The 15,069-nt window shown below is 33.0% G+C and overlaps 2 protein-coding genes across 5 annotated transcripts; one reads left to right on the forward strand and one right to left on the reverse strand.

Annotated features, from left to right (window-relative positions):
- Nucleotides 1-1,261: 1,261 nt before the first annotated feature.
- LOC106051386 (uncharacterized) lies at nt 1,262-12,162 on the forward strand. 4 transcript variants are annotated; one of them, XM_056013334.1, is made up of 4 exons: nt 1,639-1,713; nt 1,819-1,858; nt 3,775-3,927; nt 7,561-12,162. In XM_056013334.1, the coding sequence occupies exons 3-4, from the start codon at nt 3,782-3,784 to the stop codon at nt 8,045-8,047; spliced, it is 633 nt and encodes a 210-aa protein (XP_055869309.1). In that variant the 5' UTR covers nt 1,639-1,713; nt 1,819-1,858; nt 3,775-3,781; the 3' UTR covers nt 8,048-12,162. The 4 variants fall into 4 exon arrangements, with proteins under 4 accessions (XP_055869308.1, XP_055869306.1, XP_055869309.1 ...); XM_056013333.1 differs by lacking the exons at nt 1,639-1,713; nt 1,819-1,858 and adding an exon at nt 1,262-1,304; XM_056013331.1 differs by lacking the exon at nt 1,819-1,858 and having other exon boundaries at nt 1,311-1,713.
- An 11-nt stretch (nt 12,163-12,173) lies between these two features.
- LOC106051397 (ankyrin repeat domain-containing protein 39-like) lies at nt 12,174-15,009 on the reverse strand. Its single transcript, XM_013206574.2, has 3 exons — nt 14,583-15,009; nt 13,178-13,384; nt 12,174-12,444 (listed from the first exon to the last, which is right to left on the reverse strand). The coding sequence occupies exons 1-3, from the start codon at nt 14,886-14,888 to the stop codon at nt 12,271-12,273; spliced, it is 687 nt and encodes a 228-aa protein (XP_013062028.2). The 5' UTR covers nt 14,889-15,009; the 3' UTR covers nt 12,174-12,270.
- Between the last annotated feature and the right edge of the window lie 60 nt (nt 15,010-15,069).

Raw genomic sequence — 15,069 nt, forward strand, 5'->3', positions numbered from 1 at the left:
TTGGACTTATTATGTCTTCGGGTGAATTTTTTTTTTTTGCGCCGGGGGGGGGTAGTGTGGGGAAGCTATCTTAAATAAAATTTAACAATACTTTAATAAATTCTGTGTTTGCTTCTATTCCTAGATGTTACATGAGCTAAATAAAACATCTTTTTGAACAATATACATACATATCTTGTTTTTCTCACTCATTGAAACTTTCATTTTGATTTTTCTCAAAATGTCTATTTTACATGGGTATGTGATCTTAAGAATCACTTTTCTCAAAAACTATCAGTTCAATTATAATAATATTTGATATACATGTTTAAATATGGTCTTAGCACAGGATGACAATAGAAAATGTCATAAAATGTTTACAGGAAAAGAGTAAAGGACATTTTAATTGGTTACAATGGCTGAAAACGCTGTCCGCAGAAGAGGGTAAAATTAAAAAATTTATAAAAAAAAATCTATATACATTTTTCACAATGTCTCATTGTCATCCTGTAAGGAGATAGGGTGTCTATCAATATACCAAATTTCAGACCTGTAGCTTTAATGGTTATTTCAGAAACACATTCTTAGAAATGACATGATTTGACCCCTTGACCCCCCCTTATGATGAAAAAAAGTTGAATTTCATTAAAAAAAATATTTTTTAAAGGCATATTATGTGTTCCTATGATCAAATACATCATTTGAATACATTAAAAAGCCTAAAATGTTAAAAACAAAAAAAAAAGTTTTCAAGGTAGATGACCCCCTTAAGGTCCTGTACGTGTGTCACTAGGTCATTCTAGTCATGCATCAATCAATGACTTAAAATTCTGCCAAATCATTGGGGCCCGGTTTTTTATGTCTGAATCAGGCAACCTATTCCATGCTCTAATAGCACAGGAAAAGAAAGAGTATCTGTAAAAATATGTCTTAGCATATAATAGTAATAGTAATGTTCATTTATCTTTGTGTCTGTGTATTTTATTAGGCTTAGTTTTTGTAGGCCTATTTGAAGATTATGGTTTAATTTAAGTAAATTATTAATACATTATTATTATTCTTAAGCTGCATTAATTTGCTTCTTCGGGCATTTAGCTCACACAAATAATTAATCTAATCGTTACATGCTAACAGCTAGGCAAATCGTACAAGTACAAACAGACACAAAACATTTTTTTTTAAAAATATTTTATCGCTGGTTATGTCTGATTTTTGTTATAGATATCTAGATTAGTGCTTTAGAGTGAGCTCGTTTATCAGAAAAGTTCAACATAATATGCAACCTTCATTTTTGACTTACTACTACTACTAGAATCTACTACAAAGTACTAGAATCTAGATCTAGATCTAGATCTATAAGTATAGTATAAGAAGATCTATTCTAAATCTAGATATTATAGATCTAGACTATTCTAGACCCTATGAAGTCTAAAGATCTACTAGGATCTAGGTCTAGAGTCTCAGTCTGTCTAGAATAGAAAAATAATAATCTATATTAGAGTTTTAGAGTCTATTCTATTTTTTAATCTTTTTTATAATAAATAATAATCTAATATATTCTAGATCTAAGTCATAATAAGTATAAGTAAGTATCATAGTCAGTAGGCTGAGTAGGGTCTGTATAACTTAGACATTAGTCTTAGTATAAGAAATCTTGATCTAGTTTATCATCTCTACTACAAGTACTAGATTTTACTGTAGATCATCAGAGTAGATCTAGAAAGTTAAGACTAAGTAAGTATGTAACTTCATCTACTAGATCTAGTAGTACTAGATTAGATTATAAATTAAAATACTTAGTGTGTTAGACGACTTACACTTAACCTTTGGCTTTATTAGGCACTTTAGGAGTTAGATCAAATAGTTCTATCTATCATATGTAAGTAACTCAGTATTATATCAGTATACATACATAGAATCTTCTAATCATTCATTCTAATTCTACGCCTGAGTCCTACTCCTAGATTATTCTAGATCTAGATTTATAGTAGAATGACTAGATTAATCTAGATAGATTCTAGATCTACTTTACTTAACTTTACTAACCTACTAGTCTGTCTAGTCTAGTCTACTGAGTCTAGAATATTCAAACCATTCTTAATCTTTTTATTATCTAATCTAGAGACATTCTAGATCTAGTGACCTAGCCCTAGAATAATCAATTATAATCTAGATTAGACGTCTAGTCCTTGTAACTAGTCTTGTACTTTATAAATTGGAAGTTAATTCTAAAATCTAGATAAGTAGATTCTAAATCAAGAAAATATTAAGAGATTCATTGATTAGAGTTAGAGAGCTAAATTACCTGTTACCATCATTACAGGTAAGGCTGCCAATGCCAAGATGTAAAATTGTAGAAAACTATGTCTATATATAACATTATATATTATATATATATATCATGAAAAGGAGTTTGCTGTTAGGCTAACTACTGAGTTGCTCACATTGTATGTATATAGATACGTGAAGCCATAATTTTTCAATAGCCAATGCATTTAAAAAAAATATTATCTAGCTCTAGCATTGATGGAAGAAATGAATTCTGATACCGGTAAGCTGAAATTCATGCTATTGAAGCTTTCGACTTTTCTCATGACAATCACATGGCGAGTGAAAGATATAGATAAATATCCATTCGATAAGGGTAATATCCTCCATTCAAAACTAACAGGCAAAGCAAATTTTGAAATATATTGCCACTGACGAGTCCACCAACATATATCCATACCACTCAAAATCTTGGTATTTATTAGCAGTTTTGAAATCAGAGATGTTAGTAGCTTTGAGGAGCATGGGACCACTAGTGAAGTCCTGTCAAAGAAGTTTCAACCAGAGGATCTTTCTCTTCCTTGGGAGAAATTAGTGGGAGTGATTGCTAATCTTGCCACAAGTGTGGTTGACAGCAAGAAATATTAGAAAATAATCAAAATTTGTTGAGTCAAATGGAGATGAGCCTCTGTGGCTTCATAGAATTATTCACTAACAAAATCTATGTTCAGGTGTTCAGTCTAGACCATGTGATGATGATTGTGTTCAAATTAAACAATGTAAGTTGTTTAAAAAATTCATCTGTGGTCAATATGTCAAATGCCCAGACAGATCTGCAACTGGAACTGATTCACTTATTTACAAAGTCAGACATCCCTGCTAGACAATTTTCAAGTGATTCAGACAATTGATTTCTACTCTGTGTTGCTTGCAGAAACTTTTTCTAAATCTTCGAAAATAAGATGATTACATTACAAGCACTAATTATTTTTTTTTAGGAAACCTTTTCAGTGATAAATCTTGCGAAACTCATGTTATGTAATCATCCCATAGACGAACTTCTAGAATTCTAGATTCATTGCTCCAACTTAGTGTCTCATCTAAGTAGGCAAATATTTTAAAGTTAGTTTGTGTACTGTAATTTGTATTTTTACCTTCTTGTTGATATGGCCTGTGACACAAGTGTTGGAAATTAAAATGGCCAAAGTTGAGCATCAATATTATATATAGTATAGAACAGAGAATAGATCTAACTAGATTTATTATATCCTGTTTTTAAAATGTTGTACATGTTTCGGATGTTCCTTCCGAGATGAAGATAATGTGCATCCTAGCCCAAACCTCCCGAAGGAGAAAGTGGGATGGGCTAGGTGGTGGGCAGGGTATGAACTGGGCCCATCAAGATGACTGAACAACTGTCCACCACGCATACCACACAACCAGGACTGGGGTTTTATATCATACCTGTAATGTAATAATTTTTATTATATTTATTACTATTATGATCTTTTTCTTTTTAAAATCTAGTGCAGATATGGAAAAGGAAGTAAAAGATTTGGGAGGACCTGTGCTGGTTAAACGTGGAGATGAGATTCCCAGTGGTGCTGTGCCAATGTCTGATAATGAAGTCTTGGAATTTCAATTGAATCGTGTAAAACACTTCCAACCACAATCCCAAATGTAAGTTTGACTGTCTTTGCTTTAAAACTATTACTGACTGTATTATTATTATCATTCTCATTGTCAAATGGTAGAAGCAGGCGTCAGTACCCTATCTTAACACTCTTTAGGCATACCGTTTTAAAAACTATTTATATATATATATATATTTATTTATTTATTTATTCAAACCTAATATTTTAACTCACCGACATATCAAATGCTTAAAAAAAAGGTATTAGTATTAGATTTCAGCTGACACCAAATTAAATACCAGTGTCATGGAATGTACGCACCATGTGATGGGTAGATTGGGATGTTTACTTCACATTAATATTGAGAAGATACAATAGATTTCTCATACTGCTGTAGTACTAAAAGTAGTCCTTTTTCATAGTACTAAATATAGCCAAGATATTTTTTAGAAAATACCTTTTTTTTTTTCATACCTTCTTCAATGTTAGAAAAGCTAATTTTAGTAGGATATATATAAATAAGTAAAGATAATTAGTGTAGTAAGTCAGAACAGTTCTATATGGTGTATTAACCTTTTGAACCCGCCCGCCTGATTTATCAGTCCGCACGTAAGAAATCCATGCCCCGCCAGACCGATATATCAGTCTCGCGCACCTTACCTTAAACCAACAGTCAGTAATTAAAAATGCGAAGAAAAAAAACACGGCACATAGGACTATTCGACTTATGGTAAATGACAGTAATGGCTGTGTCCATGGGTGTTGTTTTTTTTTAAGTATTAAACTGATTTGCAAAATGAAAAGACAGTCTCTTGATTCAGGTAATCGTAACGCAAAAAGATTAATTCTGCATGAAACAGTGAACTATATCCTCAATGATTCTGAGGATGATGAACTAGATCTAGAAAATGATTACAATGATAGTGAAATGGAGATTGATGACTCCGACGATCATCTAGATCTAGACGAAATCAGTACAGTAATAAATGAAGACACTAGATCTACATCATCTACACCTGTACCAGCACCAGGTCCATCGAAGGAAAGTGGGCGTGGAAAGGTCGTTGCCCCCAAAATGTTTCTTCTACATCTAAATTTGATTCTGGCTGGTCAGAATTGAACACATTTATCACTCAGCCTAGATCTAGTAATAGAACATTCACAGAAATAGCTGGTGCTAAAAACATGCCTAGGCATATTTCAGCATAAAGCACAGCTATTGATTTTCTAGACCTGTTTCTAGATGACAATTTTTGGGAAACATTTTGTGAGGAAACAAACAGACGTGCTTCTCAGGTAAAACAACAAAAAGCCAAACAGTTATTATGCTAAGGACTTCATCCCATTAACTGTCCCAGAGCTCAAGGCTTTTTTTGGATTGCGACTTCAAATGGAGCAGTGCATAAAACCCAGGTATGAAGACTACTGGGCTAGTTCCAGCAAATCATTTGTGACTGAAACGCCTGGTTTCCGAAGTGTCATGCAGAGAGATCGCTTTCTGTCTATATGGACACATCTTCATTTTGTTAATGAGCTGAATCCTACTGTAGATAAAACAGACAAAATCTAGACCAATGCTGGACATGCTGCTTACAAAATGTCATCACTTTTATTCACCATCCCAATGCCTCAGCTTGGAATGATTCCTTGCAAAGGCTGACTTTCTATCAAGCAGTACATAAAATCAAAACCCATCAAATGGGGAATCAAAGCCTATATGGCTTGTGACTCAAACACAGGCTATATAATGAACTTGGAAATTTACACCGGCAAAACTGACAATGTCATTCCAGAGCTTGGTGTCGTTGGCAGCGTGGTTGTATGACTTTTAACAACAAGCCACTTGACAAATAAAAACCATATTGTATATATGGACAGGTTTTACAACAGTGTCACACTGTTTGACACTTTATTCAATGTTTATGGAACATTTGCTGTTGGAACTGCTATGACAAATAGAAAATTTTACCCCAAAGAACTGACAAAGATGAAGAAAATGCAGAGAGGTCAGTCTGAATTTATCTGCCATGGAAATATTACATGCCTAGTTTGGATGGACCAAAGACCCATTCATTTTATTTCTTCATATCACAATCCAACGCACAAGGGCACCCTGAAAAGAAGAAATAAGGATGGGACAACTGTGGATGTGCCAACACCACAGCTCTGCATTGACTACACCAAATACATGGGTGGTTGTGATGTTAACGACCAGGTTTGTCGCCTCAACAAAACACGTCGTCATTACCGTTGGCCTCGGCGTCTAATTGTAAAAATTTTTGTGTGGGCTTGCAACAATGCATATATTCTTATGGAACAATTCAGTCCCCACAAACAACCAGGCAAAAGATATAGAACATTCTCAATGCTCATGGATGACATTTGTTTGTCACTTATTGGGGATACAAGAGTTGAAGCAAAAAAGTCTCTACTCCCTCTTGACACACATGTGAGACTACAAAATGTTGGGTTACACCATCCTCAATTGTCCCCAACAGCTACTGGAAATAATTTATGTGTAGTTTGTGCTTACTTTATTCAATAAACATGTAAAGCAGTTTCCAGACATGGATTATAATAGCAGGCCTGTCAAGAAAATCAAAACTAAATTTTGGTGCAAACTTTGCTAAATGTACTTGTTTATAAAGGAGGGGTCTACATGCTGGGAAGACTGGCATACCAAGAAAGAATATTGGAGATAAACAAACTAATATATTTTTCTCAAAATAAAATATTTCTCTTTAAATTTTTAATACCAGTAGTTTGTTTTTGTGCATGTTTGTGTTAAGTGTAATTTTTCCTCAGGAGCCTAGGGATTTAGATTTATCGATGGTCCAGGGTTCAAACCCTGCCCGCTCCCATCCCCCATCGTCCTGCTGGAGATTTGGACTAGGAAGTAATTATCTTCAACTCTGAAGGAACATCCGAAACATGTAAAACATTTTACAAACAGTTCTGACAATACCAAATATGTATTATCCCACACTACTCCATCATTTCACTTAGATACACACATTATTAACACATTTGTTCAAATTGAAATAATCAAGAGGTTTGCTAAAAGACAAATTGAACTTCTGTTATTAAAGATAAGACCAAAATAAAAAAATAAAAAAAAAACACTAGTCAAGAAAAACATAGAATGACATGTATCTAATACAAACAGAAATTAATCATTTAAGATTTAATATTGTATATACAGTCCATTCCTATTATAATACTCGGTACTATGTTGGGATGTAAGAATTTCTAGATTTTATAAACAGAAGGTCTCATTGCAAGTAAAATGTGACTAATCGCCCTCATTGTGAGCCATACCTATGACATGCATACAGACAAGAACCACTGTTGCTTACAAACTTTGGTCATTGGAAAACAAAATTACTCAGTCTTTAAAATGATAATCTACAGCTTGATAGAATGTATGACTCAGCATTAGTGACAGGAGTTAAGTGTTCTGATCAAGCTTATATATTTTAGGGTCAAGACATGGAAAAAAAATGGGGGGGGGGGGATTCTTTGCACATAAAGCTTTACACTTTAGGATTTGTTTAGTACGGTACTTGAATCCAATCTGATTAAAAGACTCTTTAAATAACCAGACTGCATATTTTAATTTCACTATGATACTCACCTAGTCATAAATATTATTTTTGTCTTCTATTTCTTTTCTTTGCAGGGTTCCTTATAATTATTGTAATTATATTATTGGCACGGCAGTAGCATTATCCAGCTTAGTAATCATATCTACAATGCGAAGAAATTTCCAGCTCGGAGGATTGAGTAAAGGATTAACTTACGGCCCATCAGTACTTCTTCCATCTGCCATGGCAGGAGCTTGGCATGAATTTGGCATCAAGAATAAAATTCTACTTGGTCGTGAGCCTTGTTCAGTCTGCGTGACACTAAGATCAGCTGCTTATACTGCTTTACTAGGAGTAGGCTACCCTTTAATTGTTTCCTTTCTGGCTTGCATCCCAGTGGCTAGGAAAAACTACACCTTACCTTTGGCATCCAGTGCAGAAGGTTTTGGCTATGTAAAGCTTGTGAAGCATGTCATTCCAAAATCTTCAGTCTTGCTCCAGCTCATCTTGGGTAATTTTATAGTTGGCTCCTGGTTTGCCCACAGGGAATTAAAGCTGTTTCACCGGCATTTTAGCACCTGACTCAAATGTTTTGTATAACCTGCTCTTTTGTGTGTCTTAGTAATGTTACTTGCATTACATAGTTGCAAAAAAAAGATTTCACTCTTATAATATACTGCCCAGCTAAGTGTACAGAAAATGTTTAATAAGTCGACGCTTTTAAGATAGCAATGGGCAAGTTTGAAGTAGTGTTAACAAAAGTGAAACGTACTTCTAGGATTTAGCTCTTTATCTCCCTAATTCTTTTCCAAAGTATCATTCGTTTTGCTCATTTGTATTTCACTATCCTGTTATGATTAATCTTCAATATCTTTATTGTTTGTTATCAGAAAATGTTATATTTGGTATTATGTGGTAGGAGAAAGCATGCCCTATTTTACACAACACAAATAAAAGTTTAAAAATCCCAAAAATCAGTTTAGTTTAATGGGATAAAATCAATGTTGGCATCGTCAATTAGGAGAGAAAGAGTTAAGCCAGTAATCTTAGTTGTACAGTTTCAAAGAAGAAAATCTCAAACATAATTATTTGACTCCCTCTACAAGCTCTAAATATTCAGAGAGAAATTATATAGAGAAAAACATTGAAGAGAATAATATTTAAAATTTTATAGTTCCTAATTGTTCTGTTTAATCCAAGGATTATATAGAATTTACTTTTTTAGACTTAACAAATAATTGTTCAAAATTTCAATATAAAGTGTATAATTTTGTATCTGAACTTCCACTATTAGTGAAGAAGTTATGCCTTATCTTTAAATTAAATCTTGGTACAAATGTTTTTGAATGATTAAAGTTACAGTTTTTAGTCTCATTTTTCCGTGTTGCTTACATGAGTTGTATTGAAACATTATTTAGAAACAATAGTTCATGTTATCATTGTCAAAATAAAACAAGATTACAAAGAGAGTTTGTGTTACACAAACTCAGAGGCGGCCCCCGTCGAAGTCGGATCCCTGTCGGATCTGCATATTCGCAAATAATATTCAAGAGGTGATTTAATTTTGATGTAAAATGTTTTACACGTTTCGGATGTTCCTTCAGAGTTGAAGATAATTACTTCCTAGTCCAAACCTCCCGCAGGACGACGGGGGATGGGAGCGGGCAGGGTTTGAACCCTGGGCCATCCATAAATCTGAACGACAGTCCAGCGCGCAAACCGCACGACCAGGCAGCCATCCGATGGTCAAAAGTAATAATGTTTCAAAGATTCATTTGCCGTAAATTTAAATTTAATAAAAAAAAATAGTAGATTAGTTTTAGTATATTAAAACATTACAATATTGATCAAAACGTTTGGAAATGAAAATCTACACTTTTTTTTTACACTTTAAGTTTAGAAATTGAAATTCTACATCTTAATCTAGTCTATTTTAGTCTAAACTAGATCTAGAAATTCTAGATCTAGACTCTAAAATAATTTTAATTAGAATATAAATCCAGATCTAGATATACTGTAATAAAAATCTAGATCTAGTTTAAAAAATCTAGATTAGATCTAAATCAAGATATCATTCCTTTTTTAAACGCGAGTCACATAACGAGGCTTAATAAACATTACTATACCGAGTTCTTTTTTCATTTCATTTGAAGAATTAATTCCATATAACGTCAGAGGGAAAAAAAAACACTACGTCACACGGCCTAGCTAGACTAAAAATCGCCTTCATCTATAAGAGCCATTTATCGAGTGTTCATAGACTTTGGTGCACCGAGTGTGTTCTTTAAGCATTTTATTTAAAGAATTCATTCCATATGACGTCAAAGGAAAAAAAAAACACTACGTCACACGGCCTAGCTAGAATAAAAATCGCCTTCATCATTACGAGCCTTTTATCGAGTGTTCATAGACATTGGTGCACCGAGTGCGTTCTTTTAGCATTTCATTTAAAGAATTCATTCCATATGACGTCAAAGGAAAAAAAAACACTACGTCACAAGGCCTAGCTAGACTAAAAATCACCTTTATCAACACGAGCCATTTCTCGAGTGTTCATAGACATTGGTGCACCGAGTGCGTTCTTTTAGCATTTCATTTAAAGAATTCATTCCATGTGACGTCAAAGAAAAAAAAAACACTACGTCACACGGCTTAGTTAGACTAAAATATGTTTTCATTAATACAAGCCATTTTTTCGAGGGTTAATAGACATTGGTGCACCGAGTGCGTTCTTTTAACATTATATTTAAAGAGTCCATTCATATGACGTCAAAGAAAAAAAATTCCATTACCTCACAATAGGCTAGTACCGGTACCATAAAAAAAAAATGTCTTTATTTACACGAGATATTTAACGAGGGTTCATAGACATTGGTGCACTGAGTTCTAATAGATATTATTTAAAAAGGATCAAAGCCACATTGTTTTTGCGTTTTGTCTGTCAGTCGGTCTGTCCTTTATCTTGATATAAAAAAAAATAACTAAAAGTTATTAAAAATTGATTAACCTTTATTTTACTTTTCAAAACATCGCAATAATTTTTAGGTATGAACACAATTGAAAAGTTTATATAATAGATTGTTCCGGATGTTTGTATAAATAGTAAAAGAAAAAGAGAATTTCAGATAAATGTAATACCGTTAATTAAATTTTTTGGATGGTCTCGTATAAAAATTAGATGTTCTACAGCCACGTGGAGAGATTTTCATACCTTACTTTGGTGTTTGGATTCTGTTTTCCTTAAAAATCGGAACACAATATTAACGATAATTAGATTTTTTAATGTTTTAGGTAGAAAGTTAAATGTACTGTAAGAGAGTAGTGAGTTAAAATATTTTTCATAAAAATCCGTAAAAACATTATTTCGTAAATGAGAAGATTATTTGTTTATTAATTAGAAGAGGGAGTTCAAACAATTATTTGGCGTTAGTAGATTTTTAAATAAATTCGGAAATTTCTGGCGACGATTTGTAAGAAACAAAATCCGGAACTTTCTCTATCGATTACAAAACTTCTATGTTATGTTTTACAAGAAAATTAAATGTCTAAAAAGTAATTTTCAGTAATCAATTCTAGTAAATTACTTTTTTTAAAAGCCTTATGCGATTTCAAACAATCATTACGCATAATTCATGTTTTATAAAAAAATATCCGGAACATTTTTACAATTAATGAAATATAAGTCAGTATAGAGATTATGATTTAGCATTAATATGCTATTTACATAAAAAACGGAACAACATATTATTGATAATGTGTTTTTGCAACGTTTAAGCATGGAAATTGAATGTAATATAAGTTAGAAGAGCAAACAAACATTTGTTGGCGTTGATTAGTTTTGCACAAAAAAATCCGGAACAATCAATTTTAGATACTTAAAACTATTGAGATGTTATGGGAGGAACATTAAAGGGTAAATTAGATTTTCAATAGCTTTTAGAGTTCTAGTTTTTTAAATCTAATCGTGACGGACAGACCGACCAACAGACAAAACGCACAAAAATAAGCTTCTTTTATTCGGATGGGGGCACTAAACAAAAAATAAATAAAATCTGATTTTTTAAAAAAGTTTAAGGAATTGGTTTAGCACCTGATCATGTTGCGACGTTACGCTACTGCACGAAAATCGCTGCATAAAAAGTCCATTTAAAAAAATGTGCGTGATATTGACATACAAAGTGCATTATTAGCCTTTATAAACAAACAGAAATGTTTTCTTTTAATTTTAGCAGCTAGTTGACCAGAAAAAACGTCTTTAACTATTATTTGTATTTGTTGTAAACATTTCCTGTACATTTTAAAAATATATTTGACTTAGTGATACTGAAAATACACAAAAATTGTCCATCTTTGTTAGCATATTGTAACATTGCCTCCCTTACATTTACGTAATTGTTTTAGAATTGGTGTATTTTTATGAAAAAATCGCTTGCATAATTAATTTTATAAATTAAACGGTTTGCTTTTAGAAAACCAAAAGTAGCCGTTGCACCTAAACTTTTCAAGCCGGATTTAATGATGAAATAATATTTTTCATATCTCTTCTAGTTTTCGAGATCTGAGTGTGACAGACGGACAGACGGACATTTTGCACAAACCTAATAGCGGCTTTTTCCCCTTACGGGGGCCGCTAAAAAACATGCTATAGTTCATTTTTTAAAATGATTTTGATTAATAAAACAGTTATTATCATAACATATGCACATAGTTTGTTATTGTAAATTACATTTATTTATATTCAGTATTTACAGAAGCATACCAAAACATGTTTAAAAACAAAATTGCACCATATCTTATAAACAGGCCTAGTCTGGTCCTTTTACATTTCTAGATTGAATAATACTTTTAAACATTAATTGAATTTCTTCAGATGTTGCAACTTCTAAAGGAGTTCTACCTTTGCTGTCTGTAATGTCTATTGTTTTTGGATTGTTTCTCAAAAGTATTTTAAAAGTTTGGACTTTTCCATTCTCAGCACTCTGAAAGCAACAAAACAGATTAACATTGTAAATTTGATGCATTTTATCTAGGTGACAATATGTAAACAGTTAAGATTTGATAACAAGCAGATTTGGTATATTTTCAAATTCTTAAATTATTTTGATAAGCATGACAAATTAATGCCCTATGTCTTCTGCCACGCAAAATTATTATCTCCTTGGATTGTTTTCCTTAAGTTTAAATCCTCATCAAAGTAAGTTGACAATTTAAAAGTACAAATGTTAACAAAAATTTCCTCGTTTGTGCCACATGTCAGTAATATATTACTGTAGTACCAGTAACCGCATTTTAAAATTAGTGTCCTATATAAAACTATTGACGATTTGTAGCCTATAGCACAGCAAATGGAGAGAAGTGGCAAGATGACTAGACAGTGAAATAGTAAAGCTGTCAGCCAACAAAGACTGATGAGCCCTACAAACTGGGTTCTCCAGGTTTTATTTTCACATGTGAAGTATGCTGACAAGAAACATAGCTTTACAGCCACAAAAAGAAATGATCTACAAAATGAGCCATAGTTGTCTTACAACTAAAAGTGGCCAGCTGACCCAAGTGCTGGCAACTAGAGTTGAACTTGTCAGGCATTATTTGCTTGATTAGATTCCAAGAAGAAATTTAGTTACTTTTGAAATGCCATTAAAACACAGTAGATGAATAACTAAATCAGCCCAATAGAGTAATATGTAATAAAAATAATTTTCACTCAATTACCTTATGTAGAGGAGTCATGCCATCACAGTCCTGGGCCATAGGGTCAGCACAGTGTGCCAGAAGCAGTTCAACAATCTCTGTGTGGCCCATATAGGCAGCTCTGTGAAGGGGTGTAGTGCCACTACCCTGGGTGGCTATGTTCACATCTGCATGGTAGTTTAACAGTGTTTGACAAACTGGAAGATGTCCGTTTCTGCTTGCATAGTGCTTGCATTAGAACAACAAAAAAGTTGAAAGACATTTAAAAGTAGAATATTTTATCAGTAATATGCTTATAAACACTAAAAGGGCAAAGCACTTTGTAGTGTAAAACTATGCATAAATAAGATAGCAGAGCATTATTACACCCATAGATAATTTAAACTTTAATACATTTCTATAGTAAACTTAATTATCTTGTCTTTTGTAATGCATTTAAGTAGGCTACACAACATATTTCATTTTAATACCTACTGTCTACTAATATGTGACTTATTTAGTGTAAAAACAAGGTATCGTACCAAACAATCTCATGCTTTTATTAACTTCTCTAATGTCAATAAAGGATTAATCTAAAGAAAAACTTCAATGTTTGGCAATTCAGTGTAACCCTTTACCTCTGGTGATTAACTTCAGTTTATTAATAAAATTAAAGTAGTAGGAACAAAAAAAATATATATATGTAATAAGTGAACAAATAGTTTGTTTTCCAGATTCCCTTGTTGGGTGACTGTTACTTAAAAATAAATTTGGGGAAAGGAAAAATATGGTCAGTACATTGAAGCCTGAAGTGTAGTATGGCCTCCTTCAGTTGTGAACACTTATGAATATCTCATGGAAATGAGATGAATGCCTAGGCATTAGATTGTGGTCAGCACGATGTTGCCCACACAGCAGCTGCTCTCTCCATTCAGATGATCTACCTAAAAGAACAGCAAGTGCTGATAAAGTTTGTCATCGCAAGCTCTGCCAGGGTGTAGTACTGTGTGAAGTGTGTGCTGCAAGCTGCCTAAGGGTCGCTGGCTCATGTTTATTTCTTGTCATGTTTATTCCTTGGTGTTGACTCCTGAAGCCTCTCCCATGTTTGGAATGCAGTAGAGGTTTGATTTCAGAATTTTCTTTCTCTTAGGTGGATAGCCATTGTAAAAATTGGTAGAAATATAGCCAGACACATGTACTATTGTGGGGGGGGGGGGATCAACAGTATATGACTTACCTGTAACTCTGTAATCATTACCAGTATAAGTAAAAAAAAAAAAAAGATTATATACACTTTCGAAGCAAAATATCTTTTTTAAAATTCTGAACAAGGACAAAAATGTTCTCCATCATCAAAAGTAACCAGGATTCGAACCCAGGACATTATGATTTAGACTTAGTCACTCTTACTTACACAGCACAGTAAGACAGTAACTACTTTACTTACAAGAGCGGTGTAACCGTATTTATCACGACTGTTTACATCAACGCTATTGCCTTTCTGAAGTTTATGTTTAATATCTAAATTGTCCCCAGCTAAAGCCGACGCCCATAAGCCTCTGTCGAAATCCAACTCGTCCAAAGTTTGATGAAGAGAAGAGTTTGTGAGGTGAGAAAGGCACTGGTGGTCTTCTTTCTGCGAACAACTATGACTGAGGGCGCCGCCATCTTTAGACATTGCTAAGGAAATATTTGTAGTTTTCATTTTCAAAGAGCGAAATTTATTATTAATAATTAAACAAAATGTTGGCATGATTTAATAATATTCTTGATTTAATTTAGATCTAGAACTAAAAAGTGTTGAAATATTCATGTTTTTATGTATGTTGTGTAGTTTATATATATATTTTTTTAAAGATCTAGATCTAGATCATCATCATAGATCTAATCTAAAAGCTGTAAAAAAAAAATAATTAAATAAAAGACGAAATAAA

The sequence above is a fragment of the Biomphalaria glabrata genome, chromosome 15 (assembly GCF_947242115.1).
Source record: "Biomphalaria glabrata chromosome 15, xgBioGlab47.1, whole genome shotgun sequence".
NCBI classification, from domain to species: Eukaryota; Metazoa; Mollusca; class Gastropoda; family Planorbidae; genus Biomphalaria; species Biomphalaria glabrata.